The sequence below is a fragment of the Mytilus trossulus genome, chromosome 1 (assembly GCF_036588685.1).
Source record: "Mytilus trossulus isolate FHL-02 chromosome 1, PNRI_Mtr1.1.1.hap1, whole genome shotgun sequence".
Taxonomy (NCBI): Eukaryota; Metazoa; Mollusca; class Bivalvia; order Mytilida; family Mytilidae; genus Mytilus; species Mytilus trossulus.
Genome location: NC_086373.1, coordinates 111594432 through 111610617, shown reverse-complemented (window position 1 = coordinate 111610617; position 16186 = coordinate 111594432). Strand labels below are relative to the sequence as shown.

Sequence of the window (16186 nt, the reverse complement as noted above, 5' to 3'; positions counted from 1 at the left end):
ATGTAGCTTACTAATTAATCGTAGAACGTAAAGAAAAATCTGCCCGTTCGGATTATTTTTTGTATCCAAGTTAGAAGATTAGTTTCGCATTTTGGCCATGGTGAATTTTTTAAAATATGAAAGTTTGTGTATAATAAAATTGATTTTTAGATAGCTAAAAGATAAAAAAAAAGCCTACATATACATGTAAACTTTTCGTTTTTCGTTTTTATATAGATTAGACCGTTGGTTTTCCCGTTTGAATGGTTTTACACAAATAATTTCTGGGGCCCTTTATAGTTTGCTGTTCGGTGTGAGCCAAAGCTCCATGCGCCGTACCAGTCTGAGTGATCTATAATGGTTTACTTTTATAAATTGTAACTAAGATGGAGAGTTGTCTCATTGGCACTCATATTACATCTTCCTATATCTATCAAGATTGTTTTTTGTGAGTTTTATAGGACATTTTCTATTTGACAGTCCAGTGCGGATCCAGAAATTTTAGGGGCCCACTGACTGCCTAAGTGCCTTAGACGGGGTCTGCTCCAGTCATGCATTAGTGATTCCTTATTCAATCAACATTTTTTTTTCCTAGAAAAGGATGGGGCCACCTGGGCCCTCCCTCTTAATCCGCCTCTGCAATCCGTATTACCACATCCATACCAGCCTTAGATCCAGATACTAGTGTAGTATTTTACGACAAAGATTTGATCCGCGATTTTTTTTCAATTAGCACAAGTTTTGTATAGTACATGTATTCAATTTTATGGAAAAAATAGCAAAATGCATATGAATTGTTTTGGACCTGATAAAAGTCTATGGATTTAGAAAAGATATCAATCAGATGGATTGAAATTTTCCTTTGGACTAAATGTTGGAGACTTTTGTGACTTTCATCCTGCTTTTTGCAATGAGTTGTATCAAATAAATGCAGAATTTTGCCATGGTTACACCAAAAAGAGATATTATATTTCACAATTTTAACTATTAGAAATAAAATTTATGGAATATGTTGTCTCCATACATATGCACATATATAACACAAACACTAAGCCTAATTAGTACGAGTGTCAATTTTCATTTTTTCCTAACTGTGCATTGCTACCTTTGTAGTTTTATGCATATCAGCCCGGTTTTTGTAAAGTGCAATCTCGGAATAACGTGACTCAAACTGACTCATTTAGTTAAGACACTGAAGATTCAGATTGCTACGTTACTTATCATATAATAATATGCATAAATCGTGCACAATAACTTTAATTTTATAGGTAAAAGAATGCTAAGAAATTAAGAGTAAATGCTTCGGTGTTCCACCCACTCTAACATGGAAATCCTAGCTTTTGCGTTTCTTCATTTACATGTACATTATGTTCAAACGTCCAATTTGACACAAATCTAATAATGACTGTTCTTATTGAATTACTTTCACTCATTAAAATTTGAATTATTCTTGGACTATACTTCCGTCGAAATAGTTGATCTTTCATAATACATACGATTTCATTATGGATATGCAAATTTGAAAAACATAGAGACCGATGCAACTTCAAATACGACGGCAAACAGACAGGATCACACAAATAAACATCTAACAATATTTTAAAATCAAAAGTATAAAAGCAATTGTAGTTTTATGAAAGAGGGACGAAAGATACCAAATTTTATGAACAGAAATTGTCAATATAGTTAAAAGGAGACGGACTTGTTAACGCCAATAAGATAGCAATCTTGCAATAAATCAACAAAAAAGGCATCAAGAGGGCATCATACAATCATAGACAACAGACAGCATTCCTTCTGTCACTTTTAAAGGCAATACAATAGAGAATGGAAATAGGGAATGTGAAAAAGAGACAACAACCCGACTTAAGAGCAGAAAACAGACTACGTTATTCCATTTGAATGTTTGGGGTCCGTGCTGCTTATTCTTTAGTTTTCTTTATTGTGGCATGTGAACTAATGTTTGTCTGTTTGTCTCTTTCATTGTTAGCCATGGCATTGTCAATTTATTTTCGATTTATGAGTTTGACTGTCCCTCTGGTATCTTTCGTCCTTCTTTGAATTACTTTTTAGAGGACGATCATTTTTTTCTCTGTCAAATATCTGAATAATCTTTCTCTCCGTCTTATAATCCAAATAAATAAAATAGAACACGATGTACGCGGCTTTTGATATTTTTTTTACCGGTAAGGATTTCATACATATTACGGACAATGCTTGGGTGACGTCATAGTCATTCTATAGTAACGCCATAGTAACGTCGACATTGCAGCAGCGTGTTTACATTATACCGTCGACTATGGACAAGCGAATCAAAAGCGTATGTAATCGGTCTATATCCGATATACAAAATGAGATAGAGAAAGAGAAAGCACTGACAGTCGATCTGCTACAATCTACCAGAGATTGGGATGATATGATCGAAGAATTTGAGGACAGCTTTAAAATAGAATCTGAAGTGGATTCAGGAGGAACATGGAAAACAAGGTACATGTATCTCCTTCAGGCATATAGTCGCCGTCAGCTAAAATTCGTAGCGGTTATCAATTAAAATAATCTAAACTATCATCCACGTTCACTCGAGATATAGTTTTTCACATTCCATTCATAAATCGCAAAAAGAAAAACCACTACTGACCTACCTTTTAAGTGATTGCACTGTGATAATCCTGACCTTTACATTTTCCAAGACTATTTTGAATGGTGGAATCCGCCATTGTTTTTTCCGGAAGTGTTCCCCTGGAGTTCAATTTCATAACATTTGCATAGGGCGGGAAACCGTATCACATCAATGAAAAGAACATTTCAGGAAACTGCGTAAATGACGAATTTCACATGTAAACAAATGATCCTCATAGAAACGAAGATGGCGGAATTACAATGGAAAACATTCAGGAAAATGTGAAGGTCAGGATTATTACAGTGCGATCACTTAAAAGGTAGGTCAGTAGTGGTTTTTCTTTTCGCGATTTATGAATGGAATGAGAAAAACTATATCTCGAGAGAACGCGGTTGATAGTTAAGATTATTTTTACCGATAACCGCTACGAATTTCAGCTGACGGCGACTATTAGTTAACCTTTAATGTGATAGGATATTGTCTTAGATCACGTTTGATCTGATATTAAGGTGGATACGGATTTATACATAAAAAAGAAGATGTGGTATGATTGCCAATGAGACAATTCTCCACAAGAGACCAACATGACACAGAAATTAAAAAAAAACTATAGGTCACCGTAAGGCCTTTAACAATGAGCAAAGCCCATACCGAATAGACATATACAAAAGGCTCCGAAATGACGAGGTAAAACAATTCAAACGAGAAAACTAACGGCCTTATTTATGTACAAAAAATCAATAAAAAATACAAATATTGAACACATAAACAAACGACAATAACTGAATTACAGGCTCCTGACTTGGGACAGGCACATACATACAGAATGTGACGGGGTTAAATATATCCCTGGCTTTCAAATTTTTAAGTTTTGAGCATTTTAGTTATAGAAGAAAGTTTTGATTTTATCGATACTTTTGAAACAGGAGCAGTTCTGCTAGCAATAATGGGATACGGTCAATATATTTATACCATTCTTACCAATGTCATTGGGATACGGTCAATATATTTATACCAATTTTCTTTACATCTTTTTTATTTTTTTTTAAATCAAACTATGTAAGTTAAAGATTGAAAGCGTTATATTACTTCCACGCCAAATCATTGTTAGTTATCACATATGGGCTTGTAAATTTATATTTAGAATCATTTTAAGTTTGCCTTCAAACTGCAAACGGCCAACATATATAACCGGTTATTCAATCTTTTCGACTGACTGCTTTACTTTGTTCATAGAGTTTGAGTGTGGCGTAATACAAGCTGATTCCAGTTTAATTCGGTGTTTGAAATTGTATTACTTAAATAGCCCATATTTTGAATGTACATACATGTATATATTTTTTTCTCCTACATTTTACAAAATCATGATTGACAAGACTGACAATTTTACGAAGTGTGTCAATTTATTTTTCAGGTTATGTGTGAAATCCTTATAATTATATTTCTACAACTGTTTTTCTCTCTATTTCCCAGTTCATTGAAAGACATTTTGGAACTTTCTGTAAAAGGAAAGTGTCAGGGTATAGGTTAACATGCTTGTGGGAATTTATTCCTTTAGCTTTTCTGCTAATGGTAGTTTTTTTTAATTTTGTTTCTATATCGACTCTTTGTGTTAGAAATGATAATAAGTATGCCGAAAACAACTTAAATGACTGTTCTTTGAAAAAATTATACAGTTTGCCCCTACAAGACGGAAGTAATATTATTTTAAATTTCAGGTATGCTTACCAGCTTTTACATAACCGGATGTTACGTGAGCAGATTAAAGAGATGAAGACCGAAAGACAGAAGTTAAAACAGGGCCAGTTCAAACTTCCTGCTGACGTTGATTGGGATAAACTGACTCCAGCAGAATGCAGACGACAACTGAAAGCAATGCACATTGAAATAACATCGCTAAGAGGTGAGCTACAAACATAGAAATCTTGTTACATTTAATTGTAGAATAGTTTTATAGAAACTTTATTACGGTGCAATTGACTTTCATTAGTGGTAAACTGTCGACATATATATCTACACATAAAGTCATTTCAGCTATTTGAGGTAAATTATAACCAAAGAAGCCTTATCACATGGAGTTTATAATCAACACTCTTGGAAATGAATTACTACCAATAAAAACCTTATAATCACACTTATAAAAGGAACTATCAGTTGTGACAATGCACATTTTTTTAAAATAATACAAAAAAGTTTTGAAAATCACCACAAATGTAATATACATGTATTTGATACCGTCCCCTCTGATAGTAAAAGGCATTGTACTAACGATTTAAAATATTTTTTTCAAAACGTTTCAAAAACAGTTTTACTAGTATGTTCTTTATTGAATGCGCTGTCTATAAAATCATATTCTAATATGACGACCTATTATCGTCATCCAGTATAATCCTAATATATCTACATTTAGCGCAAACGCAGTAATACACGAAAACGTTTTAAAACCGGTATTACTATGTTCTTTATTAAAGGTGCTGTCTATAAAATCATAACATTTTTTACATAAAAACACACCCTAAAACAATAAAAAATCAACAAAGCTAGCATTCTAAGTATGATTCATTGGAGAGAACCAAGTCCTCTTAATTAGTTCGTACATTGATATTTATTGCTATTCTTTTATATTTGAATAATAAATTCAACCAAAAAGAGTTTCATAGACAAATTATATTAAAGACCATTGTAATATGTTAGCTTCTTTGATATGATTTCTTTTGGTGTGTTAATTACAGCAGAAATGTACTGAAAATCCGGTAGACGAGGTAAAAAATCCATTCGAAATGATTGGTTTTCATCGAATTCAAATATAAGACCAATCGAAAATGTTTAAACAAAGCTTCAATCTTGTTTGTAATAAAGAAAGAGATTACAAATATCAATTTTTGATCAGCGCGATATCCGTACTTTTTGATAGTTCATCTTCAAATGGAAGATGAAACATGATGGATACAAGCATTGTGAAAAGGGAATGATCTCTCTTTATCTTATCTTTGCTTAATTGTATACCTGATATCTATTCTAAGGAAATTGATTCTAAATACTAGTATTGAAAGAGAGGTGAAAGATATCAAAGGAACCTTCAAACTTATAAACCGAAAACATGGCTATAAAGAAAAAGAAAAACTGAAAGAAGTACACTATTTAGGTTGATTTTACGTTTTTCTAAGTTAAATGACTTAGTCATAAAAGAAGCTGTGTGCGGAATACCCGTTCATTGTCCTGTAATTACACAACACCAACCCGTGTCACTTTCGTCTCGGCAAGCCTCTCGTTTCATTCAAAACCTAGGACAAATAAAAAACATATCTTATTCAAATGAGTACCATTCCCTCAAAAATCATTTTGCGACATAAAGTTCGAGCTTGTGTTCCTTGACTTGGTACATGCACATACATAAATAATATGGCTGGGTTAAACATGTTAGTAAAGGTTTACTTTTTAAATTGTTATTTGGATGGAGAGTTGTCTCATTGGCACTCACACCACATCTTCTATATCTAATGACATCAAATACACTATGTATTGTCCGTTAAATATTGGAGGGGGTAATTGGTGGTCTGACACCTAAAAGATATAATGAATTTAAATTTCAGCATATATATAGAAAAAAAATGTCAGCGGTTGAAGCACTTTTTCTTTTCTTTCAAATCGACGTACATAAAATAATTGGGTGAAAAAGCATATATAGACATATAAATTCACTCTTTAATATTCGGATTAATCTGAGCCAATTGTCGTTGTAATAATTGATGTATCTTTAAAAAAAACCACTCGATATACTAATGAATATGCAAACTTGATGAATACAAAGACTGATGCAACTGCTTAATGCACCAGGAAACGACAGAATCAATAGACATCTTAAACAATCTTTTTGATAGCAGACAATGATCTTTTGAAATCAAAGACATAAAAGCTATTGTAATTGAATGTGTACGAACAAAAGTGCAAGAAACCGACTGATGAACGTCAATTAGACAGCTACCAAGCATACAGTGTCCGACAAAAACACCATGCATTTTTCTGTATACTCTGTCACTGTCAAAGACGAGACTACTTTATCATTGAAAGTTTTATATTGCTGTTTTTTTCGAGGAAGATATTTTTTCTTTCTTCCATAAGTGGTTATCTCTCTCTTGTTTATTTTTGTAACCAGAAAGATGGATTAGTTATATAGCTTACATCCGCCATGTGTTATTATCATACGGTAAAAAAAAAATGGCATTCTTGTCTTTCAATTATGCCTATGAGCTTCTCTATACGCAATTTTGTTTTTCATTATTGCCATTTTTTTTTTATAGTGATAAAGATTATAACACAATGTTGTCTGTTAACTTTCTGTTTTTGACATTTTTCCTTTCATAAGATTGAGAACGGAATTGGGAAATGTGTCAAAAGACAACAACCTGACCAAAGAGAAAAAAAACCAAACAGTCGAAGGCCACCAATGGCTCTTTAACACAGTCGAAGGCCACCAATGGCTCTTACCAAACAGTCGAAGGTCACCAATGGCTCTTACCAAACAGTCGAAGGTCACCAATGGCTCTTTAACACAGCGAGAACATCCTGCACACGGATGCGAATATAAAAAAGAAGATGTGGTATGATTGCTAATGAGACAACTGTCCACTATCCACAAAAGACCAAAATGACACAAACATCAACAATAATACGTCACCGTATGGCCTTCAACAATGAGCAAAGCCCATACCAAATATAGTCAGCTATAAAAGGTCCCGATAAGACAATGTAAAACAATTCAAAGGAGAAAACTAACGGCCTTATTTATTTAAAAAAATGAACGAAAAACAAATATGTAACACATAAACAAACGACAACCACTGAATTACAACCTCATCTGGTCCGTAAACAAAAATGAGTACTAGTTCAGTAAAATAAGACGTCGTGGTACCAAAACATTAGCATGTTTAAGATAGCAATACCCAGTTAGGAAAAAAAACTTAAAATTGACACTCATAATTTTTAAACACCCTCTTCCCCCTCCTTTCTAACAAATAAAACTTAATATTTGTGTTATGCATGTATATATTTAAAGAACAAGAATCTTCCATAGATTTGATTTCAATGGTCATAATGGTGAAATATTATCCCTTTTAGGTGTGTCCATGGCAACAATCTGCATTTCTTTGATACAAAATATGGCAAAAAAGGGAATGAACATGTCACAAAAGTCTCCAAAATTTGGTCCAAAGGAAAATTTCAATCAATACCTTTCCTGAAACCATATGTTTATATTTATTAAGTGGTAAAAAACAGAATTATATGCGTTTCTACTCGTTTTTCCATAAAATTGAATTGAAAAGATCGAGCGCAAAATATTTGCCAACACTACAATAATTTATGGACCTATGGGCGGTACGGATAAAATAATACGGACTGTAAAACAGATAAATGGCCTATAAAACATTCTAAAAACAATCTTAATGTTCATTTAAACCCACTAAAAAAAAGGCTATTTTTATTCTTCAATTATGGGCGGTACGGATAGGATAATACGGACTGTTAAACAGATAAATGGCCAATAAAACATGCTAAAAACAATCTTAATGTTATATAAACCCACTGAAAAGGCTATATTATTCTTAAATTATCTAAAAATCAATTTTGTTGTACAAAAACTTTCATATTAAAATATCCGTACCGCCCATAGGTCCATAAAAAAATCACCGTGGCCATAATTCGAAACTAAACTTCTAACTGTGTATTGCTACCTTAACCTCCTCTTATACCTCTGCCATATACAGACACCAAAAATAATTCCGTAAAATTTATTCATCTATTACACTTGACTAGTTTCCCTAGGGACAATATAATTTTTTGATTTTTAAAAATGAATAAATTCCCTTAAGGAGGCTCGCGGGTATAAAAATTTCAGAATAAAACAACTTTTTTTTTCAGTTCAAACTTTATAAATTACTTTATCAATTGTTACTTTATCATATGGAACAAAAATCATTCACAAAAACAATTCGTGTTGGTCCAAGATGACTTTTAAAATGTATATATTATTGAAAAAGCTCCAAATTATCTCCCTTTGGTGCAATTTTTTTTTTTTTTGCATTAAAATTGAATTACCTTTACCTCATCGGTAACCTATATCTTTTATTATCATTTCAATTAAGCTGTACTTAAACTAAGTTATTGTAAAATTTGGGTGATTTCTGTAATTTAGTTCTTTTTTTATTTCGATATAAGCTCCTATTAGTTCAACAGAAAACAGGTAATTTAACAAAAATGTATGCTTCTTTCGAAGGCAGATTGTCAGTTTAAATGAATGGTGACCCATTTTTTTTCATTTTTTTATTAAGTATAAAACAAAGTTCATTTATAGGAAAATATAGAGAAATCCTACGTTCGAAAAAAAAAATGGTTGATGCCCTCGAGCCCCCTTAATACACAACACAATGAATAAATGCAACTTTCGTATTCCACAATTCAAAAGACTTAAACCGATCGAGAGAAAACAAATCTAGGTTTCAAACTTAAACCGACGATAACACATCAACTATAAAAGGAAAACAAAGATACAACGGAACTCTGAAGTGCAACAAAAACAAACGGCAGCATACATAGAAACTAACTATTTGATAACAACTGCCATATTCCTGACTTGGTACATGAAATGGAGAAAAATGGTGGGTTGAACCTGGTTTTATTGCTAGCCAAATCTCCCGCTTACTTCGTATTTAGAAATGATAAACAATATCGCTGATTTGACAACACTACGTGACATAAATACAGGACAAGCACACGCAAGAATACTCACCAAAGAGAAAAAAGCGATTTGTTTTGTAACACTACATTTTTATGTGTGATATTTTGCACCAGGAACTCGTAGTTTCTTTGGCAAATATTTCTTGTGGTTCCCGATAACTTCAGTCATCTGTTATTCAAAATAAATTTACATATAATGCAATAAGTGATTGTAAATGTATGAGCAATAGGGGGGATTATAAATATATGTGCATTATATAATTGTAGTAAGCAGGTTAACCAAATTATTTCCATATCATCTACATGTAACACCACCTTTTAAGACCTCCTCTAATTTTAGGACATAGGAAAAGTATAGAGGAGAAGTTGGATTGTGAGTCGTATGCCTACAACACGACACGTGACAAGTGTGATAGTATACTGAACGACGTCTGGTTTCAACAACAATGTAGAATACGGGACTTAGAAAATAGCGACCGGCGCACAATGAGTCAGTACAACATTTCAAAAGGGAATGATAACCACTTGGACAAAGATGGTAGAGTCCGGCTACCAGCGATTTCTCCTAAATCTTTGTCTCGTATTGAATCGTACCGGGCGGCTTTTGATAAGGTTAGAATAAAGAAAAACAAACAGAAAAAGATAGCCAAGACAGAAAGGAAAGTAAGCTTCCATTTTGATGTTACCTGATCAAACAGAAATAAGTTTTCTATAAATTTTACTAATATCATGAGCGCCGCGCGCCTGCAGACGATGGCTACCAGGATCGATGGGGAGCCGAGTCCTTTAACTACACATAGATATGGGGATTTTATAATCACAACAGATGACAATTCATCTACACGTCAAGTGAAGACAATTGGCCACTATGTTTGCACGTCAAAAGAAGATTATACATCACTGTGACTACACGTCAAAAAAGATAATACATCACCATAATTTCACGTCAACAGAAGTTAATATTTCAATATTACTACACGTCAAAAGAAGATAATGAATCACCATGACTACTCGTCAACAGAAGCCACAATTTCATCCTGAATACATGTCAAGAGAGGAAAATACACCGCCCCGACTTCACGTCAAACGGAGATTATACATCACCATGATTATACATCAACGAAAGATAATATTTCACCATGACTACACGTCAAGAGAAGGTTATAATTCACCATGACTACACACCAGCAAAAGCAAATATTTCACCATAACTACACTCCAAAAGAATAAAATAAACCACCCCGACTACACGTCAAAGTAAGATTATACATCACCAAGATTACAAGTCAACAGGAGCCAATATTTCACCATGATGTATGTCAAGAGAGGATCATAATTCACCATAATTACACGTCAAGAGAAGGTATTAATGCATCATGAATATACGTCATGAGAAGCCAATTTGTTACCATTACTATAAGTCAAGAGAATATCAGAATTGTCTATGACTTCAAACGTCTGAGATCAAGGGCAATTACAGTTCAAGGGCAAAACTATTTAGAGTTTGGTGAATGCTGTGATCGATATTCATTTGTAGATGTACACTTGCAACCGTACATTTAGACGTTTGTCTTCATATTAAACAACTTTGTCATAAAATTCTCACAATATAGTTTTTTCATATTATTTAATTTTTCATAAAAGTAAAATGAATCTCGTATGTTTTAAATATATATATAGATAGTAGATTGTTTACACGAGAAAACAACAACACTGACAAGCCACATTAGTATAAAACATATCACTTCCAATCAACATTCATTAAGTCTCATCAAACAGAATCTGATAGTGCTGATCAAAGGGTAAACAATAGTAAAGGCAATATAATAGCACCATCACATTTCATCTTTCATCAAAGTTTAAATTGTCTATTTACTGGAGAAAAAGTGCATCTGAAATAGAAATTTGTATAGCAGATAATTCCTTTTTTTTATTTTTTTTTCAAAAACAATTAAATTGATCATTATTGACTTTACAAAGTACATACGAATGAAAAAGAAGTAATAGAGATAAAACAATTTAAACCCACGGAATTTTTAAAACTTAGCCTTCATGATTCCATTATTCTGTTTTCACTCTCAAACTTTTATTTTCAGTTTTTATCTTTCACAAAAACTCATTACAGATACCTGGCTTTTTTAAAAAGTACATTTTCTTATCATTACAACAAAGGCAACAGTCGTTAAATCTGCTTTTGATCATTTAAATTGTTTATTTCATATTGCGACGTATTTGCTGTATAGTAAAATATCCTTTCAATGAAACCATAAACACATATACAACCATTTTTTCATGTTTCATTCATCTCAAATGTATATGCTCTAATAATGTTACAGTTTTAACACATTTTCTCATCATTGTCATGGAAATTGTTTGGACGAGTATTGTGAAAAAAATTGTATAAAGTTTGAGATTTTTCATGTTAGTTACGTAAGCGCGTGTCTGATTGTATTATTCTGTGGTGTCTGTCGTTGATATAATATGTTCATTGCTGTGCTGCAGTTTGCATGTTGTGTCGATTATTTATTATTTGTTTGTTGTATTTCTGTCACATAGTGTTGTTATTTTAGCGATGTTTTTGAGTGAGAGGTTCGGCTAGTCATTAAACCAGGTTCAACCCCCATATTTTTTTTAAAAATGTCATGTACCAAGTCCAGAATACGGCAGTTATTATCTAATAATTCTTTTTTATGTGTGTTGGCGTTTGTTTTTCTTGCACTTCAGTGTTCCTGTTGTTCCTATGTATCGTGTTTCAATTGATGTTCTTCCCTAGATTTTAGTTTGTAACCAGAATCTGTTTTATCTCAATCGGTTTATGACTTTTAAAAACGTGTATACTAGTGTTGCCTATATTATATACATATACTATGGTGTAATTAGACCATTATAGTCGCCGTCAGCTGAAATTCGTAGCAGGTATCGGTAAAAATAATCTAAACTATTAATCGTGTTCACTCGAGATATAGTTTTTTCATATTCCATTCATAAATCGTTAAAAGGAAAACCACTACTGACCTACCTTTTAAGTGATCGCACTGTAATAATCCTGACCTTCACATTTTCCAAGGTAGGTCAGTAGTTGTTTTTCCTTATGCGATTTATGAATAGAATGTGAAAAACTATATGACGAGTGATTGATAGTTAAGATTATTTTTACCGATAACCGCTACGAATTTCAGCTGACGGTGACTATAAGACATGGATAAATGACTTACAACGCTTTCACCCAATGCTTGAAAGCTTGCTCGACGCTGACCGCCTTTCATAGCATCACCCATTCCGAACAAGCTATTTTTGCTTCCTCTTCTATCAAATTCCTACAATATTGAAGATATGGGAAATGGTCAGTATGTATCAGTACATTTTAAAATGTTTTGACTAAAAATCTTAGGTGAAATATTTTACAGTATACTATATTTACTTTTAATTGCTATGAAATAAGTATAGAGTAGGCTATATAATATTACATGAGGTTTACCCGAAAGCTGTCTCAATAAAGACGATTTATGTATACAGCACATCAAACATTCAAAGACGTTTGAAACATATCATTTAACTAGTCATGCCGACTTTAACATTTAGAGATGATGGCTTTTGCGCTGATTGTTGCTTCCAGTTGAGAAATAGTTTTTACAGTAGAGACCGACATGTTGCTCTGTGGCTCTGCTGTGAGGTTATGTAATACTTACAGTTAAACTGCTGCTAATGTGAATCATAAAGGTTCAAAAAGATTTTACGAGTACTCAATATATGATATGACTTGTGATGCAATAAATTTCACCTAATCGAGTTGACTATAAAAGTCGGACTGTGTGTACTGAGCATGAATATCAAATAATGAAATGTCAAGGTCATTCATAACTCCGTTTGCTACCTTTGACAAACCTCTCCCGACCAGGTGACATTAATGTAGTAGAATTATTAATATATTTATCAAAATATTTTGGTATTATGATACAGATGATTAATCAATAGATATTTCTAGATATACACACATTGCTGTTGTACACATTACAGGAATAAAATCTCACATATAACCTTTGTTGATACCTGCAATATACACGTATTATCATGCTGAGAGGAGCTTAAATGAAAATACAATTGCACATAGAAGGTGAATAATGACAGTGATGATGCGATTGTCTATAGTAAGGGAACCCACGACAAGGGTAAACGACACAAGAATGGAAAGGGTAACAGAGGTGATTAAATATGGGTCTTCAGACTTCAATGTCAAAACATAGTCATGCGCAATACTACATCTGCATATAGCCATCCATCAACCAATTAAATGCGTTCCACACATACACTGCGGCGGACTTACGGGCGTGATGAATGGCCCTGCGCTTGGGCGTCGATGTCTGCAATCGATGAAAAAGTGATCGTCATCAATACCACCTATTGGCATTATTCCAAGACTATGTGTGCTAGGTTTTCTCTCTTTTTGTCCACCTTCCCCGAACATGGATATGGGTAATATACCCACGCTGTGCGTACTAGGGCGTCGGGATTTATCAGACGATTGCCGTGATTCATAAGATCCTCGTCGGGCATCATAGAACCAACTTACTGGAAATGAATACTGTCCCAAACTTTGTGTACTTGGACGGCGAGGGCGGTCAGAGCAGGGACTTTCATCGGCAATTAGACTGATACCAGGAGTAGCACCAACTGGAGGAATCAGACTAAACTTCCGCTGCTGTTCTGATGTATCTATAACCGACAACTGTTTTTCATCCTGGAATTAGAATATAAAAAAGGAGAAAATAATTACAAAATATTTAACCATTTATTTATCTTTTTATGTAATATCCAAAAAGAACTGCGACTGAAATTACATGCGTATAATCATCTTTTACATTGTAATTTCAATACTATCTGTGCATATGTTTAATATTGCAACATTTTGTTATGTAATTTCTTAAACCGTAGCCATAGTAACTTTTATCTTCTCAACATCATTTGAAAAATTAGTCCTTACTAACAAATCAGTGTTTGTTTAATTTGCATTTTAACTCTTAATACATACTTATTGATACTTCACTTCCCGTACAGATCAGTAGACAGGAATATTGAATTAAAACGTCTTATCTGTTAATTTTGTTTCCAATTCAAAGCCTATGATATTTTTCTTTAAAACTTACCAATAATTTTCCACTGAGATTTGGACTGCTGGGTACTGAAATAAAAATTAACGATATAATTACCTGCTGTTCAGGTAAACTGTTAGAAATCATCTACAATAAGATAAGGTTCCAACTCCCTCTGGCAATGTCGACCTTTTTCAAATTTGACAATTCTTTGGGGTCCCAAGATTCTTTATGTGTTACGTTAATTCAATACCCTCGCATTTGAAATGTTGGCATTGAGCTGTTCTGATGAAAGTAAATCGAGGCAAGTGCTTCGGGCGTACTAAGTATACAAATGTTAACGTATTACTTTTTATATTTTTTAAAGATACTAGTTAATCTACGGTTTCAAATTGCTACGGTTTATATAACCTGACATTGCGTACTTCATAATCTAACTACTTCAATAACCAAGAATCAATCTCACTCTGTTAAAATTGTTTGTGTTAGTCATTGCTTTCCTGTTTTGACTCTTTTGGTCATACTGTTTCTGCTGTATTGACACACCTTTTGATTACATAGTTTTCTCTCTTATGACTCATGGTGTTGTATGTTTGATGGTTATATATATTGCTTTGGTATCCTTTTATACCTTTTGTGTTTATTTCTCTAATCATAGGCTTCTATGAATACAATATTCATAAAAAGAGAAACAAATTTAAATGAATCCTTTTCTGAAGACATGACAAGAGGCATCAGTTATAGCAATCCAGAGGACGACACAAGGCCACAAAGTGTAAAAGCATGTGCATAGACAAACAAAACATCAACAAAACAGTACACAAACAAAAGCAAACACAAAGAAAAGTGCACGATTAACGAACTCAACCAGGATATTGTTAAGACATACCAAACAAAACAAACGAAAAAACGAAAACAGGTACCCGGAAAAAAACAGCTAAAGGATCCCATCTAATAAATCTTTTTTATGTGTGTTGGCGTTTGTTTTTCTTGCCATTCAGTGTTCCTGTTGTTTTTTTGTATCGTTTTTCAATTGATGTTCTTCCCTAGATTTTAGTTTGTAACCCGGATCTGTTTTATCTCAATCGGTTTATGACTTTTAAAACGTGTATACTAGTGTTGCCTATATTATATACATATAATATGGTGTAAATAGACCAAACAAAACAAACGAAAAAACGAAAACAGGTACCCGGAAAAAACAGCTAAAGGATCCATGAACCTGAGTCGCAAATGAAAAAATACTTATGTTTACATCCTCCATCAATTGTAAGTCAAATAACGTAAAATTGTAAATAGGTTAGGGTAAATGTTCCAAAAGAAGACATTTTAAAACTCAAAGAAAATGTCAGAAGTATATAAAAATAAAGCTACGGAAACAAACATCTCCGACCAGACAAAATATTTACTAACACATTAAAAATGGATGAAACAATTGATATATTTATATCAATTTGTGTTAGGGAAACGTCTTGCAGTCTTGATGAATCATCTTGGTTTCCAATCATTCTTCATCTTGTCTACTACAGTTTGCGAAACATTTACACACCTTTCTTTTATATCTTTATCTTGTTCATATAAATACCACTGGGTCGATGCCACTGCTGGTGGACGTTTCGTCCCAGAGGGTTTCACCAGCCCAGTAGTCAACAGTTCGGTGCTGACATGAATATAAATACTGTGGTCATTTTTATAAATTTCCTGTTTTCAAAACTTCAAAACGGTTGTCATTGTATCGGTATTTTTAACATTGCCATATGAT

The 16186-nt window shown here is 33.2% G+C and overlaps 2 protein-coding genes across 5 annotated transcripts in view; one reads left to right on the top strand and one right to left on the bottom strand.

Annotated features, from left to right (window-relative positions):
- The first annotated feature begins 2241 nt into the window (after window positions 1–2241).
- LOC134697766 (uncharacterized) lies at window positions 2242–10995 on the top strand. Its single transcript, XM_063560057.1, has 3 exons — window positions 2242–2466; window positions 4318–4502; window positions 9675–10995. Exons 1-3 carry the CDS (start codon window positions 2279–2281, stop codon window positions 10022–10024), a joined length of 723 nt encoding a protein of 240 aa, XP_063416127.1. The 5' UTR covers window positions 2242–2278; the 3' UTR covers window positions 10025–10995.
- LOC134697736 (SCY1-like protein 2) overlaps window positions 10995–16186 on the bottom strand; it is an 81238-nt gene continuing 76046 nt past the window's right edge. For 3 of the 4 annotated variants that reach the window (XM_063560030.1, XM_063560023.1, XM_063560038.1), the window contains 4 exons: window positions 14479–14513; window positions 13659–14072; window positions 12550–12651; window positions 10995–11226 (listed from right to left, as the gene is read on the bottom strand). In XM_063560030.1, the coding sequence (XP_063416100.1) occupies window positions 11203–11226; window positions 12550–12651; window positions 13659–14072; window positions 14479–14513 (575 nt within the window). In that variant the 3' untranslated portion in view covers window positions 10995–11202. The remainder of the gene's footprint in view (window positions 11227–12549; window positions 12652–13658; window positions 14073–14478; window positions 14514–16186) is intronic. The other variant, XM_063560046.1, reaches the window with a different exon arrangement.